We start from the raw sequence: 14113 nt of genomic DNA on the forward strand, positions 1-14113 counted from the left end.
CTGCCTGCCTGACATCTGCTAAGCAGCTTTACAGATTAGAGCCACATCTGTCTGTGTGTGCGTGTGAGCCTGTATTCATATCTTTGTGGGGACTAAAAATGGAAGTTTACTATACTCGTGGGGACCAAAATCCTGGTCCCCCAAAGTTTGAAGGCATTTATGAGACTCAAAATGCGTTTTTAGTGACAGGGTTACAGTTAGGTCATGGTTAGGTTAGGGTAAGGGGCTAAGGAAAGCATTATGTCAATTAGATGTCCCCAAAAGATATGAATACCCGACGTGTGTGTGTGTGTGTGTGTGTGTCAGTCAGGCTGAGATGGTGTGGGGTGGATATACTGGACAAAGGTTGTTGAATGTGCCAAACAGGAGGAAAAGAAAAAGTTATGACGGAGGACATGCAGAGGGTTGGTGTGACAGAGGAGGATGCTGGAGGAGGAGATGGAGGCAGAGATCTACTGTGGTGGCCCTTAAAGGGAGCAGCTGTTAGAGGAAGAAGTTTCCAGAAAATATAGGATAGTAAAATAAATAAAAATGGTCCAGCTGGGCCGGGAGAGCGAGGTCTCCACTGTCCTCATGACGCAACAGTCGAAAATGAGAGGATGGATAGAAACGGATCTTATTGACTCTTTGTGATGGGTTTTAACATTATCATGCTGAGCAATGCGCTTTATGTATTTAGGTCTAATAGCCCTTTATATAACAATATTTGCTGAAGCACAGACATCTTAAAGCATGTTGCTAATGTCACATATGGAGCTGTGACCTCCTGAAGTACTTCGGTGTCTGTAGTTCCTCGTCAGCTGATGCAATACGTTCGTTCAAGCCCTTGAATAAAATGTGAACCTGTCAGTTCAATCATAGTTTGTCTGTTTGATTTGAAATCCAGTGTGAAAAAATGACAATTTTTCCATGATATCACACGTATAACAGCACACTGAAAACAAGTGCAGCTGATCTCGTTGGCTCAGGTTCATACAAATCATTAACTCTGAAACAACCAGAGGGCTCCACGTCTTTGTAAAACGTGCACTTTGCTGCTCAACGTTGTTTTTAACCTCAGTTAAAACTTCTTTCATTTCTGTCCCGTCTTACAGAAATATTGAAGAATGAGCAGAGATGTTTCAGACATTTAAACATATGTGACTATAAATGAAATCCTGAAAAATGCACAGAATCGTATTATGTTTGTAGGACAGTTGTTAACATGCAGCTTATACTATGTAGACATCAGTCCTTAATATGTAGCTTATGCTCTCAGACATATGAACACATGGCCTTTGACTGGCTTTATAGAAAAGCTGCTTTTGTTAAAAAGCATTCAGGTCACAGCTGATGTAATGTAATCATCAAGATGGAAACGCTGGCCATACATGTCATTCAGAGACCGACTGTCACCTGAAATTATACCATATAACACAAAACCTGACTGGTGTATGAAGGAAACAGTATAATATTTCCTATAAACAATAGAAGCTGTGCTCCTTGATTAAACACACAGACTGAAAGGTTCATCCTCATTCAGCCAGCCAAAGCTGTGGTTTACACATCGGCCCTAAAAGCGAGACAAATATCAAATATCCTTTTCAGATATGCTATTAGGAAGGAGTTTCAGGAATAGTGTGCTGTAGTCTCTTCCACAGTATTCCAGTAGAAGAATGAACTTTCTGACGGATCTTCTTCTGGTTTCAAACCTGATTCAGCAGATTTCACTTCCAATGAGCCAGAGGGTCCTTCTACGCTTTCTGAAAGCGCATCAGCGATATTCAGGGAGACAAAGTCTGTGTTTCCCATTTAACGCACACCAGTGTTCCCTCTTTTCTCTCTGCAGAACCTTCTGGCGTGTTTTCACAGCGGCTCGGACAGCTTTTCTGGAGACGCCTGCGAGGTGAAGGTGGCGGCTCCTTCTCACTCACCGTCAGCCGAGGCCGAGTACTGGAGGATCAAAGCTATGGCCCAGCAGGTCAGTGTCACTTCACGTGGCTTCGCTGTGGCTTCGACCTCCAATCAAGAGTCCAGACAGGAAAAAAATCTCCCATCATCCTGGAGTTTGAAATGTCAGGGATTATATTACAGATCCTGAAGCTGAAGTTGTACATAAACGTGTATTTTATCACTTAATACTTCAGAGATCCATCGTGGTAAATGAATATAAACACAAGTGTATGGGTAATCTTTTTTTAAGGCTGTCCTGTGGTTTTAACTGTCTGACCCGAGCTTGTCCACATGTCCTGTTTCTATCCCAGGTCTTTATGTTGGACACTCAGTGCTCCCCTAAGACACCCAACAACAAGGAAGGCTTTGAGCACGCTCAGTCCTGCGTCCTCATCATCGAGCTGCCGTCTGACCAGCAGTCCAATGGACACGCTCAGAAGAGGTGCACATCAAATGCACAAACACACAGTCTCAGATTTGGGCAATTCTAAAACTGCCACCCCCCGCTCCAGAGCTCTGATCACATGGGTGTTGCTCGTCTGATTGGTTTACATTTCTTAACAAGGCTCTGAAGGTGCCGCGTGTTTTCAGTTAGATTTAGGTTTAAATGTGCCTCCTGCTGTGGTCTGTCCTCTTATGTGCCAACTCCATGTGTGTGCTCTGTCAGTGACTTTGGGGGAAATGTGCTCTCTGAAGCCCACTAACTCTTTTTGCTTGTCTTTCTGCTGCTGTGTTAAAGGAAAATTGGGTAAGGCTGTTCTCTGTGTGTTCATCAACAACCATTTAAAAGTGTGACAAATGCCCACACGAGGCATGGACAGCATGATCGCCAATGTTAATTTGAAATGATCCTCTAGAGCTGCACAATGTACAGACAAATATGCAGTTCCTGAGAAGATAATATTATAATTAATTCAGCACTCAAACTAGTATCAGTGATGCAGCTGCAAGAGAGAAGCTGACTGAGTGCAGATGGCTAAGAACAAAAAGAAGCTCTCTTTGTACATTTCCACTTTTTCACAGACGTTACACCACAGCTGAGCTGTGATGTTGTATATTGTGCAGCTCTGTCATTTACGTGTTGCACCTGCATGTTTATCCTTTAGTCTTTATTTATTTGTTTAACATTACAGTGATGCTACAACAGATAAATGAACCATGACATCACCCGCTGGTTTGCAAAGCCTGTTTTTGAAGCCTGTGATGTCACCATGTTAGCTTTTTGTAACCAAATGTAAACAGTCACAATCAGAATAGTTTATAAATGTCACGAGCAGGTCTGACTTTAAAACTGAGAGACACTCCATGCAGTGCAGGGCCACACTAAAGCACACCCTGCTTTAACATTGCTGGGATCAAAATTTTACAAAATAACAAAGTTATTATCAATAAAAACTGAAACTGGTGACTGCGACTATAAATTCATCAGGCAAGTGTTTTCTGAGCGCGTGAAGCGAGAGACACGAGGACAGTTTTTCTATAGACGTCTAGTCGATGCAACTAATTTAAGAGTCTCCCTCTGCTGGCTTTTTCTAAGAATACACATTAAAGGCTTCACCTTTCACACCTAGAAATGCATCCATTTGTTCAGTGAAAATATTTCTTTATTATGAAAAATTCTTTTTTAAATAAATAACTGAATGTATGTGATTCGACTGATGTGCAGGATCCCATTCCGGACCATCGTGGTGAGCCTGCTGTCCCACCAGGTTCTGCTCCAAAACCTCTCTGACATCCTGCTAGAAGAGTTTGTCAAGCAGCCTGAAGGTCACGAAAGGGTCACACCTGTGACCTCTGACCCCAGTAAACCCACAGCAGGCTTCCTGCGCTACATCTCTATGACGAATTTAGCCATAATTCTGGATCTGCTGCTGGACTCGTACAGGTTACTGCAGCAAAACATGTCACATATGCAGATGGCAGTATAGTGTTGATACTGAATCCTGCTAGTTTCCAAACATAGAAACAAAACAAGTTATTTTATATTCATGCGTTTTATAATAATGTCAATCAGCTTCAAATGCGGCTGAAAAATCTGTTGTGTGCAGGACGGCGCGGGACTTTGACACTCGGCCGGGTCTGAAGTACCTGCTGATGAAGGTGTCGGGTGTTTGTGGAGCAGCCAATCTTTACCGTCAGTCAGCCATGAGCTTCAGCCTGTACTTCCAGGCCCTGCTGTGTGCCATACTGAGCCAGGCAGACAGCATGACTGCACAGCAGGTGGAAACCAGTCAAGTTAATAATGTTCTTCTATGTTTTTGTCACACTGCTAATCCTGCACATCCAGATCTACATACTGAGGGGCAGAAACATTGTTCCAGGCTTTTGTAGCTTAGAAGTAGCCAACAATTAGCAACCACACTGCAGCTCTTTTAGAGTTTTACAGGGACCTGCTGTCACTTCTAGAGCATCGCTAATGCGTTCAGATGATTTGGAACAATTTTTTGTTATTGTAAAAGCCACAGAGAGTTATCACCCGAGTGGTCACTTCCACTCAGCTCTACAAAGCCTTATCACTTATTTGAGCTTATCGTTTCACAGCTCAGCTCACTGTTCCAGGTCACTCTCACTGCAGGAGCAGGAAACTGTTTTTCATTATCCCACCTCGTGCTGCTGCTTAGCATCAAACGCACACAGTTAGAAGGTAACTGGTGAAAAGTTGGACCAGAAGGTTTAGATGCACACCCAGCAAAACGACCAACACCAGTCAGGCCATCACACTGCCCTGTTGATCATATCACTTCTAAAGGAGCCAAATGCACAAGTTGTTTTTGATTCACTGACAGTCATTTCATAAACACATTTTGTAACCATAAACTGTAAATAACATTTAAACCACTGATGTAGAGCTGAATTTAACTTCTGTGTCATGGCGTGCTGCATGGGAGGAGCGGAGCTGAGCAGGCAGCGAGCTGGACGCCTACCCAGCTTTTATTTTGGAACTTTTTTTGAAACATGTCTTGGATGAATGTTCATGAAACGATTTTTCACTGTGCAGGAACACATCTTCACTTATACAATGTTTCTTGATTTCTAAGATTTTCTTTTGCTGGGATTGAGTTTATTTAAATGTACAGCTCCAGATTTAAAACTGAACTTTTGTGTGTCTGGTAGGTCGATTGAAAGAAGCGCGGAGCAGGTATTTGATATGTCTGGAGGAACGATGTTCACAAAAATAATGAATTAACATTTTCATTTCATTTATTAATTTTTATTCTAATGTTCTGCATATTTTACCAACCAGACACAGCAGTCATATTAACCTCTCAGCAATCACAGAATCACTGGTGATAACTGTCGTCACCGCTAACAGACGAGCTCGTCACTAGCTGTCAGTTATCTGTTTGACATCTGAACTTGTCGCCGTGTTCAGGTGAAGAGGATCCTGTACGAGGAAGAGGAGGGGAGCTCAGACTCCTCTCATCCTGGTTCCGCCTCCTCGGAGGATGAAGACATATTTGAAGAAACCGCACAGGTAACACATGCACACACACACACACATGTCGGGTATTCATATCTTTTGGGGACATCTAATTGACATAATGCTTTCCCTAGCCCCTTACCCTAACCATCAAAAATGAATGCCTAACCCTGAGCCTAAACCTAACCATAACCCAACTGTAACCCTGACACTAAAATCACATCTCGAGTCTCAAAAATGCCTTCAAATTCGTGGGGACACTTTTGTCCTCACGAGTGACTGTTGGTCCCCACAAAGATGTGTAAACAGGTACACACACACACACACACACACACACACACACACAGCTTGTGTAAAGAATCGTAAAACACTCAAAAGTGATGAGAGGCCACTCAGAGGGGTTGACAGGTGACCTCAATCTAGAATTAAAGCAGCGGCAAAAACAAAAGATTTCCTTGGATTAGTCGTGCTGCTGCTCTTTTTATCCATTAGTATTTTTTTTTCTCTTCAAATCTCAGAGGCTTTTCTAAACTTTTGACCCTCCTCGTGATATTTGTGTCTTGTCTGGCAGGTCAGCCCCCCTCGCGGCCGGGATAAGCGCCACCCGTGGCGAGCTCCAGTCCCCTCGCTCAGTGTGCAGCCGCTGGGGAGCGCCGACTGGGCCTGGCTGGTCAAGCGGCTCTACAAGCTGTGCGTGGATCTGTGCAACAGCTACATTCAGATGCACCGCGACCTGGAGAGCACGCTGGAAGAGACCGCTCTGCTGAGGGGAAGTGCAGGAGGAGACCATGTGTTCTTCCTGCCTCTCTTCCAGTCCGAGACTTCGACCCCGACCTCAGCAGGCGGGCTTTCAGCGAGGGAGACGCCCTCAGAGGAAGGCGGGTACAGGTGTCAGACGACAGACGTGAGCTCAGCATCACCGGGGGACACACCGACGCCAAGTCCAGGATTCAGGTTGGAGATCACGCATATTAATGTGTGCTTTATGAAGGCTGTTTAGTCACCCGTCACGTAAAACCTGCCACTCTCCTCTCTCCACAGCTGCACAGGCAGTCTGTCCAGTCAGTTCCGGACTGGATGTGAACGGAGGGACTCCAACATAACAAGCAGCTCGGTTGGAGGGATTCCTGGCAGTGCTGGTACGGGAAGGAGAAAGGAATGGTGGGAAAGTGCTGGAAACAAGCTATACACCATCGCCACGGACAGAACGATCAGCAAGCTGATGATGGAGTATAAACGCAGGAAACAGCAGCAGCAGCAGCCGCAGCAAAGCCACGTCAACCTGTTCATGAAAGAGCAGGGCCGGGCGGCGGCAGCAGGAGGAGGCGGCGGCATCGGGGAGAGAAGGGGCCCAGTAGAGCCGCAGAGGCCCCCGCAGAGGCCCCAGCAGCTGGTGGACCAACAGGGGCCCTCTCTGAGGCACTCGGTTAGTGCGGGGCCGGAGGTGCTGAGGCAGGAGAAAAGGCCGCGGTCAGGGTCCACCATCAGCTCCCACAGCATCTCGCTGAGAGACTCCGAGGCTCAGATACAGGCGAGTGTGTGTGTGTGTGTGTGTGTGTGTGTGTGTGTGTGTGTGTGTGTGCGCCCATGTATTCATATCTTTGTGGGGACCAAAAATGTGAAGTTTACTATACTTGTGGGGACCAACAGCTCTCATGGGGACCAAAATCCTGGTCCCCACACGTTTGAAGGTCCCCTGTTTAGATCCTCTCGTATAAAGAGTTAGGTAAAAGTGAGGTCTGCATCTGCTTGTGAACTGATGTCTGTGTTCCTCCCTCTGCAGGCGTGGACCAACATGGTCCTGACCCTCCTGAACCAGGTCCTCTTGCTGTCGGACTCCTCGTTCCTTGCGCTCCAGCCGGCGCTCTACCCCTGCCTCAGCCAGCTCTCCTGCCACGTGACCGACGCCCGCGTTCGCCAGGCCCTGCGCGAGTGGCTGGGCCGGGTCGGCAGACTCTATGACATCATTGTGTGATGTCGCAGCGAGAAAATGTGAAAGCAGCGGCCGGAGGCTGCAAAGTGTCGGTCAGTGAGGGACATAAACAGATGAAATCCGAAATGCTGCAGTAGATTTTACGAGCTGATGAATGATCGATGGTCCTCGCCAACATTTTGTTGTCAGGCAGTCATTAAGTGACATCAGTATGAAGGATTTGTTTCCTGATGAAGGATACAGTACAAGAAATTAAAATGTAAAAGGTTTCTCTATATTATTTGAAATGTTTCTTAGTAAATGTGCCGTCTATGCTCTTGTCACTCGGTTGAACTGTTTCCTAAACCCTGAACAGTGCAAAGAAACAAACATGGAGCTCTTAAATGTCATCTAGGAGTTCTCAGTTTGTGAAGACAGACTAGCAGAATCCTAATTTTGATCCAGCGTTGTCATAAAGTCCCAACACACAGAGGCTTTTGATGATAATTTCCTCACCCTCGTGCTTCATTCGTGCCAGTGACTTCCAGGGGTTTTTGACACCCCATGAAGAAGCAGCCATGTTTACATTCTTTGCATTGTTGCATCTTTTCATACACTCGTCTCTATAACCTCCATCATACTCTGTCAACACATAAAAAGGATTAAAGCATCCAAACGGGCACCGGGGAGAGTTGTTTGGACCACCTGTGGTGCTACGGAGCTATACAACATTTATAACCTGCTGCCAATTTACTTCCAGCTCATTTTTCACTCCCTTTTCCACAAACCCACATTCTATCCATATGAGATGAGATGATGAGAGAACTGCCGCTGGCACTTAGGGAGGGGGCGTCTAGGGAGTCGGAGCTAGAAGACAAATGGTAGCGATGTATTTACTGACGCCTGCGCTGTTGCTGCAGCGACTCTTACAGATGGTCTGGTGATGTCTGGGCACACAAATCCGATCTGATCACTTGCAAATAACAGCGCAGTCCTAAAGGTCCTATTTGAGAAACAAATCTGATTTGCCTGCTGTCTGAATAAAGCCCATGTCTCATCTCTGCCGCGAGCTCAGCAGATTTCTGAGAAATCTCCACAGTGATGAGTGCTGAAGACGGGACCATAAACAAGCCAGTGAAATCCTGGAGATCACAAAGGTTCAGCTTAGAACTTTATTTTTATCCTGTTTTCCTTCTCAGAGTTCAGAGCGAGTGCTCATCGATCCTGATCACATGTGGCTCAGAGGTCTTTATGATTCACACCTGTTTAAACCTTCTGACACGAGTATTAATTATTTTGATCAAAGACGGCGTGCGGCGTGTGTGCTTTGATGTTTCATGCCAGCCGTGTGTCCTTTTTCATATCATCTATTTATGCAAATATTTATTTGAAATTTTTACTGTGTTGATAATATTTTTTTTTGCATTATATGTGCTTGGAGCCTGTGCCGTTTATTGGCCGTGACTGAAGGGGAAACCCTGAGTCTGACCCCACTGTCAGTGTTTCACCCCCCCACTCCCACCCCACAGGGGAAACCTGTCTTGATTTAAGTCACTCTGCTGGTTTTCTTAAGCTTTTCCAACACAGTGTTCCTAATAGAGACCAGGGGGTTGGTGACAGAGCTGCTTAATGAGTGCATCCTGTTTAACATCATCAGTAACTCTGTCATTTAATTTTAAGTAACCAAAGAATTCCAATCGCCAAACAGAGGATCCCAATTTTTTTGTATGGCGGTGCCTTCACATGACTTTCAGTCTTCATATTCTGTTTGTCACCATGTAACGTGTCTCAGTGTGGTTATATATGTGCGCCAATAACTTTCAGGTTAAAATGAATGATTTTGTTCTGCATCTAAAACGATACAAGAAAAGTTCAATAATAATCAACACCTGTCCTTTAAGCTCCTTACTGTCCATATTTAAATAACTGTCTTATCATTTTTACCCACTTATCATCAGTCTTTTCAAAGAATAATGCCGCATCTCTCACCTGGAAACCAACAGATGGATTAAAGTTTTGCCATCAGGAGCATTTAGATCACAGAGACAGAAACGTACTCCGAGCACGGAGTCAGCAAACTGAATGAATTGGGATAGTGTGCGTTATCTCACTTTCACTAGTCCTGTTTGCCTCGATGAGCTGTAACTGCTGACCTCCATTCATGTGCATTTCAGGACAGATTATGAGTGAATGAATGAAGAGAGTGCTGAGCTGACGCTAACTTCAGCGGCTTGGCCCGTATCGAGGACAGGCGGGCGGGGTGGGGAGGGCGGCAGCATCTGATGCTCTTAAGAAGATTTACTCTCCTTTTTTCACCCACTTTGTCTACAGCGGAGACTTTTACGGTCTCATTTGCTCTCTCTTCGGTCGCCTCATTCTCTCCTTTGTGCCAGCTGTCACATCCTCCCTGGCAGCAATGCTTCGACTGGACGCCACAGCTCCAAAAAAGCAAGTAGTCAGTGCCAGGCTGGGTCCTAATTTGATGCTTTAAAGTCATCATCTTTTCCTGCTTTAGAAGCCTGAAAATCTTAAATCAACAACAGAGTTTTAAAGCTCACTGTCTTTATTTAATACAGGCTGGAACCACTGAGCTCTTAAAGGACTGCTGTTTCTGTTGCTTTGCTTTAACATCTGTTTAATATTTATGTCATGTGGCTTCATTAGTTATTGTTGCCACAGATGAGGCGTCCAGGAACCAGCCAACTCTAAAACCAAAGTGATGCCAAAGAATTCTTGTTTAAGAACTCATTTTACATTTTATTGAGACGTGAATTTCTTAACTCCAGGGAGAGATAAGGGAACAGCTGCTGGGTGTCGTTGCATACGTTTTGTCCCTCTTATGGGACAGCCTGTTAGGCTAGTGACACTGTAGGAGCCACAACCACACGGGCACGTATGCTCTCAACTTTCTATTCTTACCCCCAGCTATAGGAACTATAACCCGTCATCCCATGTGACGGAGATGTTTGTGCCTGTCAGTCGGCCTCTGCTACAGTGAAATCATCTCTTTAACATAGGCAGGTGAAGCTCAAAGACTATAATTATTGTGGGCAACAGCCAATGCTACAACTTGGAGTCCAGACAAACTCTTCCTATTGGAATCCTTTTTACCTTAGACTAAAGTTACACATATACTGTACACCACGACCATCTGGGAGTCCCAAACAGTTGATTCTGTTCATCTGGACATAGTGGTGCTAGTTTCAGTCATTATGCAAATATAAGGCTGGGGAAACCTGCAGTCAGCTGAGACTGAAGAAGTCACCTGGATGATGACGAAACCTTTCTCCCACTAAAAACGTCCAGATGAACAGAATCAGCTTTTATGGGATTTACTTACCTGGATGATTGAGCATGCATCAACACAACCCCCTGGGTGCTTCATGGTTGCTTTTTTCCACCCTAACACACACACACACACACACACACACACACACACACACACACACACACAAAACCTCTGCAGATGAAAAATGAAGCCAATGCTGCAGTTCTTCTTCTGTTTGAGTGCTTGTAGACTGTGATTAAATGGCCCACTTAACAGCAGATGTTTGTGTATGTTTAAAGCCTGCCACAAAAGACTGTCTTGGTCTCTTGTTTGCCCCCCTGAGAGGTGCTCTGCATGGGATGAAGACTTTTAAACGTTATTTGGGGATAATTATTGGCTCGACTGCTTTGATGCTGGTTTCACTTCCAGTAATTGGGAGTCACTGAGCCAGACCTCTCGCCTGTGCTGTTGGTGCCTTTCAAAGAATTTCCAGTGAAGTTATCTGACAAAAAAAAATTTGTGATTTAGTTGTGCAGCTTTTAATCTGAAATGTCCTTCTAAGAGTCTCCTCCAGTTTCCAGGTGCACCTTGTTAATCAAGCACACTTGTGCATGCACTTCTGCACTTCTGGCTCCGCCTGCACAGAGACTGCTGCGATGCTTCATTTAAGGCTTCAGAATGTGAGTTTGCACCTTTAAGTGAGGTGGCTAAGTCAATCTTTTCTACGCATATTGTAGATGTGATTGTGTGTTTATGGCCCCTAGCTCAACAAGAGAAACAAGAAAACATTAAACAAAATTCAGTTTTATTCTTTATGTCTCTAACCTGAACCCTGAGGTGACATCATAATGCAGAATATCAACAGCATTGGAAGGTCGTGCTCTAATTCCCGCTTCCTTCTTGCGGGGCTGCTACGTTGCAGCATTAGCACGTCTCGCCACTCTGTTGTGTCTCAGCTGACTTTGCTGTCCCTCAGCCCCTCCCGGTGTCCCTGACCCGTCCCCATTTGTCCCTGTTGTTCGAGGGCGAGCAGAACTGGACAGATGTTGTGGGCCATCAGTGTGATCAGCAATAGTGAAGGGAAAGGATTTAGCGGGTGTTAAAGCTGTGACAGTGTTTCCATCGGCTGATGTGTCAGAGTCATGCAACAACTCTGCACCTCCAGTTTGTGCTGATGGCGCCCGTGCTCCTGTAGGTGTTTACTCTGATTGGTTCTCTGCTTTCAGTTTGCCCACGACATTATTTGTAACGCAGAGTCCAGAGATTAATCTTTTGTCTGCGTTTTTGACTTTTACAGCCAACGTACATTTGAAATGTTGAGCTGAGATTAAGAGAGCTTGAACCACAGTCGCTGTGGCTGCTGCACAGTGCAGCTCATCACCAGAACAAACTTTATCTGCACTCTAAGCAGATTTAATGCTCTTGGGTATAACTCGCTGCTGACAAGAAGCTGCAAATCCGTCTACGTGTTCCACGAGTCTTTGTTTGAGTCTAATATCTTATTGCTTTCTGATTCAAGATACTGACAGCTCCTCCTTCTCTCCATTTACTGGGAATTTCTAATATCGCTTCTACAATTGATTTACAGTAAAATCAACACATGGTGACTTTATTGAGGGATTACTGATGGAAGAGGCAGTGACTTACTGCATTCACTTTCCAGAGATCAGATTGAGCCATGAAAAAAGAAAAAACTCAGTATACGTCTGAGTGATTTGGCTGACAGTTTGATGACCGACTCCCTTGTTGGTCTGAGAAATGTACACATATCTAAGGCTTGAGCTTTCAGGGCATCTGGGTGATTGACTGTCTGAGAGCGTAGGAGTAAAAGCAGCTTTGACTATTCTGTCGTTTTGTCTGACACGGATGGCGAAAGTTTCTACGCGACCCAGACATCTGACACAGTTTCCACAGTGAAAGGTCATATGACAGAGGAAGTCATGAGAACATATAGAAACAGAAAAATATAAAAGAATAATCAAATAAAAGGGAAAATTCTCAAAGTTCTTAGAAATGTGCTTTGCAGAAATATTGTGTCTGTAAATGTTTGAATCTGATTAGTTTTTGATTTTTGAAGGACAATCATGGGAAAAGATTTGGGTTATGTGTTACATTGTCTTTAAAAAAAAGCAAAGTCAGGCTTTTTCAGGTTTTGGGGGCCAAGATGAAGAAGACAGAAGACAGCATAAATTTGTCTTTAAGTCCTGGCCATTAGAGCAGAAATGAGATTTGTTATTTTCATCTGCATTTGTTTTTATTTGGTTTTCATACTTCTGGGACCTCCTCACTCTTCTGTAGGCATAGATGGAAAGCCAGAGTGTCTGTAACATCAGACTTGATTCAGTCAGGAGGAGCTGGGGTAGAGTGGGTTCCAAAGCAGCTTGCAGATATGCAGCAGATGTGGGTGTAGATAACACATTCAACTGACAAATCTGACACAGGGTGTGCCATTTATGCTGTTTGAGGAGTAATCAGGAGATGATCAGAGGAAGAAAAACATCATTACTGCTCACAAAGACGAAGACACTAATATGGTTTCTGGTGGTTAATTTAACCAGTCATTGGCAGTTGAAGCATGCAGTCTTGCCACCGTTATATTTCCTGTGAAAATGTTCAGTTTCTTCTACATTGATGGAAAAGAGGTCAAAGTTAAGCAGATGTTGGCATCAACGAACTTGAAGCTGTTAGAAAAAGTGCATCTACTGTGTAAACTTGTGTTAAACATATCACTTGAATCTGACATTAACCAAACACATCAGGTGTTCCAGAGACGAGGTGGTCTACATATATTTTCTTTTTCTCATTGAAGATCAGTTATGGCTACTTGTAAAACACGTGATTGTCTTTAAGCCTATAAATGCTTACAAAGTAAACAATCACCACCAGAGGAAATGGTAAATGGCTTTTGTTTGACTGACGGCACAAATATAAAACACAACCTTTGGTGTCCCTGCAGGTGAACGTGCAGAGGCTTTGTGATGTGACTTCAGGCTCTCTGCTCGTTCACTCAGGTCGTTTTGTCCGTTTGCTTCCTTCACTGACCTCAGATGCTCTGCTGCCCGACCTGTGAGCGCCGGCTCTGCTAATGTTGTGACTGTGATTTCTAAAAGTGCATTTTTTTCTGCTTTTGATATTAAAGAACAGCAGCTGTAAGATTTTCTCCTGGTGTTTCTAACCTGCTCTGGCTTCTCTCTTCTGTCCCGAGCTCAGCTGTGTAACTGCTGTAAGTTGTAAAAGGCTTTGTCGGCAGGCTTGTCTGCTTCATGTTGCAAATTAAAAGCAGTTTGCCCCAAATGTTTGGTATTGTGTTTTATATCTGATAATAATCAAATGCACTCCAAAGTTTGGATGTCTTCAATCCAATCTGAAAGTGATGATTTTAACCGTAAAAAAGGATTTTTGTGCAGAATAAACAAAACCAGCTGTAATGTTTTAGTTACGGAGCTTAGGGGGATTTTTTGATTTTGTTATTGCTGAGGGTTTGGCTTTGGTTCCATTTGCACATTGTTGGAGTCTGTGTGCTAAGCCGAGCTGACACACTGCGATTTGCTGAATACATGAAAGTGGTATTAGAGCTGTC

At 44.4% G+C, this 14113-nt stretch overlaps 1 protein-coding gene across 2 annotated transcripts in view; it reads left to right on the top strand.

Annotated features, from left to right (window-relative positions):
• Positions 1 to 13827, top strand: part of arfgef3 (ARFGEF family member 3) — a 59233-nt gene extending 45406 nt beyond the window's left edge. Inside the window, exons 34-42 of one of the 2 annotated variants that reach the window (XM_039621784.1) lie at positions 1829 to 1960; positions 2244 to 2374; positions 2672 to 2680; positions 3599 to 3817; positions 3981 to 4152; positions 5306 to 5407; positions 5925 to 6307; positions 6395 to 6884; positions 7137 to 13827. In XM_039621784.1, coding sequence (XP_039477718.1) covers positions 1829 to 1960; positions 2244 to 2374; positions 2672 to 2680; positions 3599 to 3817; positions 3981 to 4152; positions 5306 to 5407; positions 5925 to 6307; positions 6395 to 6884; positions 7137 to 7328 — 1830 coding nt within the window. In that variant the 3' untranslated portion in view covers positions 7329 to 13827. The remainder of the gene's footprint in view (positions 1 to 1828; positions 1961 to 2243; positions 2375 to 2671; positions 2681 to 3598; positions 3818 to 3980; positions 4153 to 5305; positions 5408 to 5924; positions 6308 to 6394; positions 6885 to 7136) is intronic. The other variant, XM_039621785.1, reaches the window with a different exon arrangement.
• Positions 13828 to 14113: the final 286 nt, after the last annotated feature.

Source organism: Oreochromis aureus, linkage group 13, assembly GCF_013358895.1.
Source record: "Oreochromis aureus strain Israel breed Guangdong linkage group 13, ZZ_aureus, whole genome shotgun sequence".
Classification (NCBI taxonomy): Eukaryota; Metazoa; Chordata; class Actinopteri; order Cichliformes; family Cichlidae; genus Oreochromis; species Oreochromis aureus.